Source organism: Sinocyclocheilus rhinocerous, unplaced genomic scaffold (assembly GCF_001515625.1).
Source record: "Sinocyclocheilus rhinocerous isolate Xijiao unplaced genomic scaffold, SAMN03320098_v1.1 scaffold6168, whole genome shotgun sequence".
NCBI lineage: Eukaryota > Metazoa > Chordata > Actinopteri > Cypriniformes > Cyprinidae > Sinocyclocheilus > Sinocyclocheilus rhinocerous.
This window is the reverse complement of record NW_015649246.1, coordinates 1-893: the sequence shown is the minus strand read 5'-3', so window position 1 is coordinate 893 and position 893 is coordinate 1. Positions and strand designations below refer to the sequence as shown.

At 38.5% G+C, this 893-nt stretch overlaps 1 protein-coding gene across 1 annotated transcript; it reads left to right on the top strand.

Moving 5' to 3' along the window:
* The first annotated feature begins 127 nt into the window (after positions 1–127).
* On the top strand, positions 128–790 carry LOC107710488 (THAP domain-containing protein 11-like). Its single transcript, XM_016515276.1, has 2 exons — positions 128–344; positions 579–790. The coding sequence occupies exons 1-2, from the start codon at positions 128–130 to the stop codon at positions 788–790; spliced, it is 429 nt and encodes a 142-aa protein (XP_016370762.1).
* The last annotated feature ends 103 nt before the right edge of the window (positions 791–893 follow it).

The window sequence follows — 893 nt, the reverse complement described above, 5'->3', positions numbered from 1 at the left end:
TCGGTATCGTATCGAAAACAAAATAAGGGGTATTGCCCATCCCTATCGGCCACTGGCGGTACTGAACGTAAACAATGCCACTGAACCGAACGGAGCTCGCAAGTTTCGCTGATTATTGCTGCTGAAAATGGTAAATTATTGTTGTGTTTTGGGCTGTACTAATCGGTCGGACCGGGAAAAACATCTGGAGTACTATAGACTGCCAAAGATTATAGCAAATCAAGGAGAAGAGTGCAAAAAACTATCTGAGGAAAGAAGGCGTTTGTGGTTGGCCAAACTGAACCAGGATTTCCAGGGCAAGAATCTTGACAACATTCGTGTTTGTTTGTACCATTTCTTGTCAGGTAGGTGAAATATTAAGCTAAAAACTCAACTAATTTTGTAGTGTAATAGTATACACATATTAACATTACGTTGCTGTTTAAGTTCTTGGCTAAAAATCTGATTCTAATCTCATTTCATAACCTACTCCAATATTACAAGACTTATTTTCTGAAGACATAATTTACAAGACATTTTCTGTAAAATGTTACTGAAATTTAGTTAATGGTGCTATATTTCTTATCATTGTATTCTAGGTAAAAGATCTGACCTGTACAAGAAGGATGATCCAGATTGGGTGCCATGCATTAATATGAGAGGAAAGCAAGAACCACAACCACCTAAGGACTCACTGACATCACGCTACATACGCCGTGTGAATCGAACCCAGCAGAAACTCAAGGATGCTGCTGCCCATTCTTTGCTTCTCATGGACATACCAGATGATGATGATGATTCTGCCACGTAATCTGGAAATGGTCGCGCAAAGAACAACATTCAATAAGTAAAAATGTCAGCAATGATAAAAAAGAGAGAGGGGCTCAAAAAACGAAAAACTTCAAATACAAACA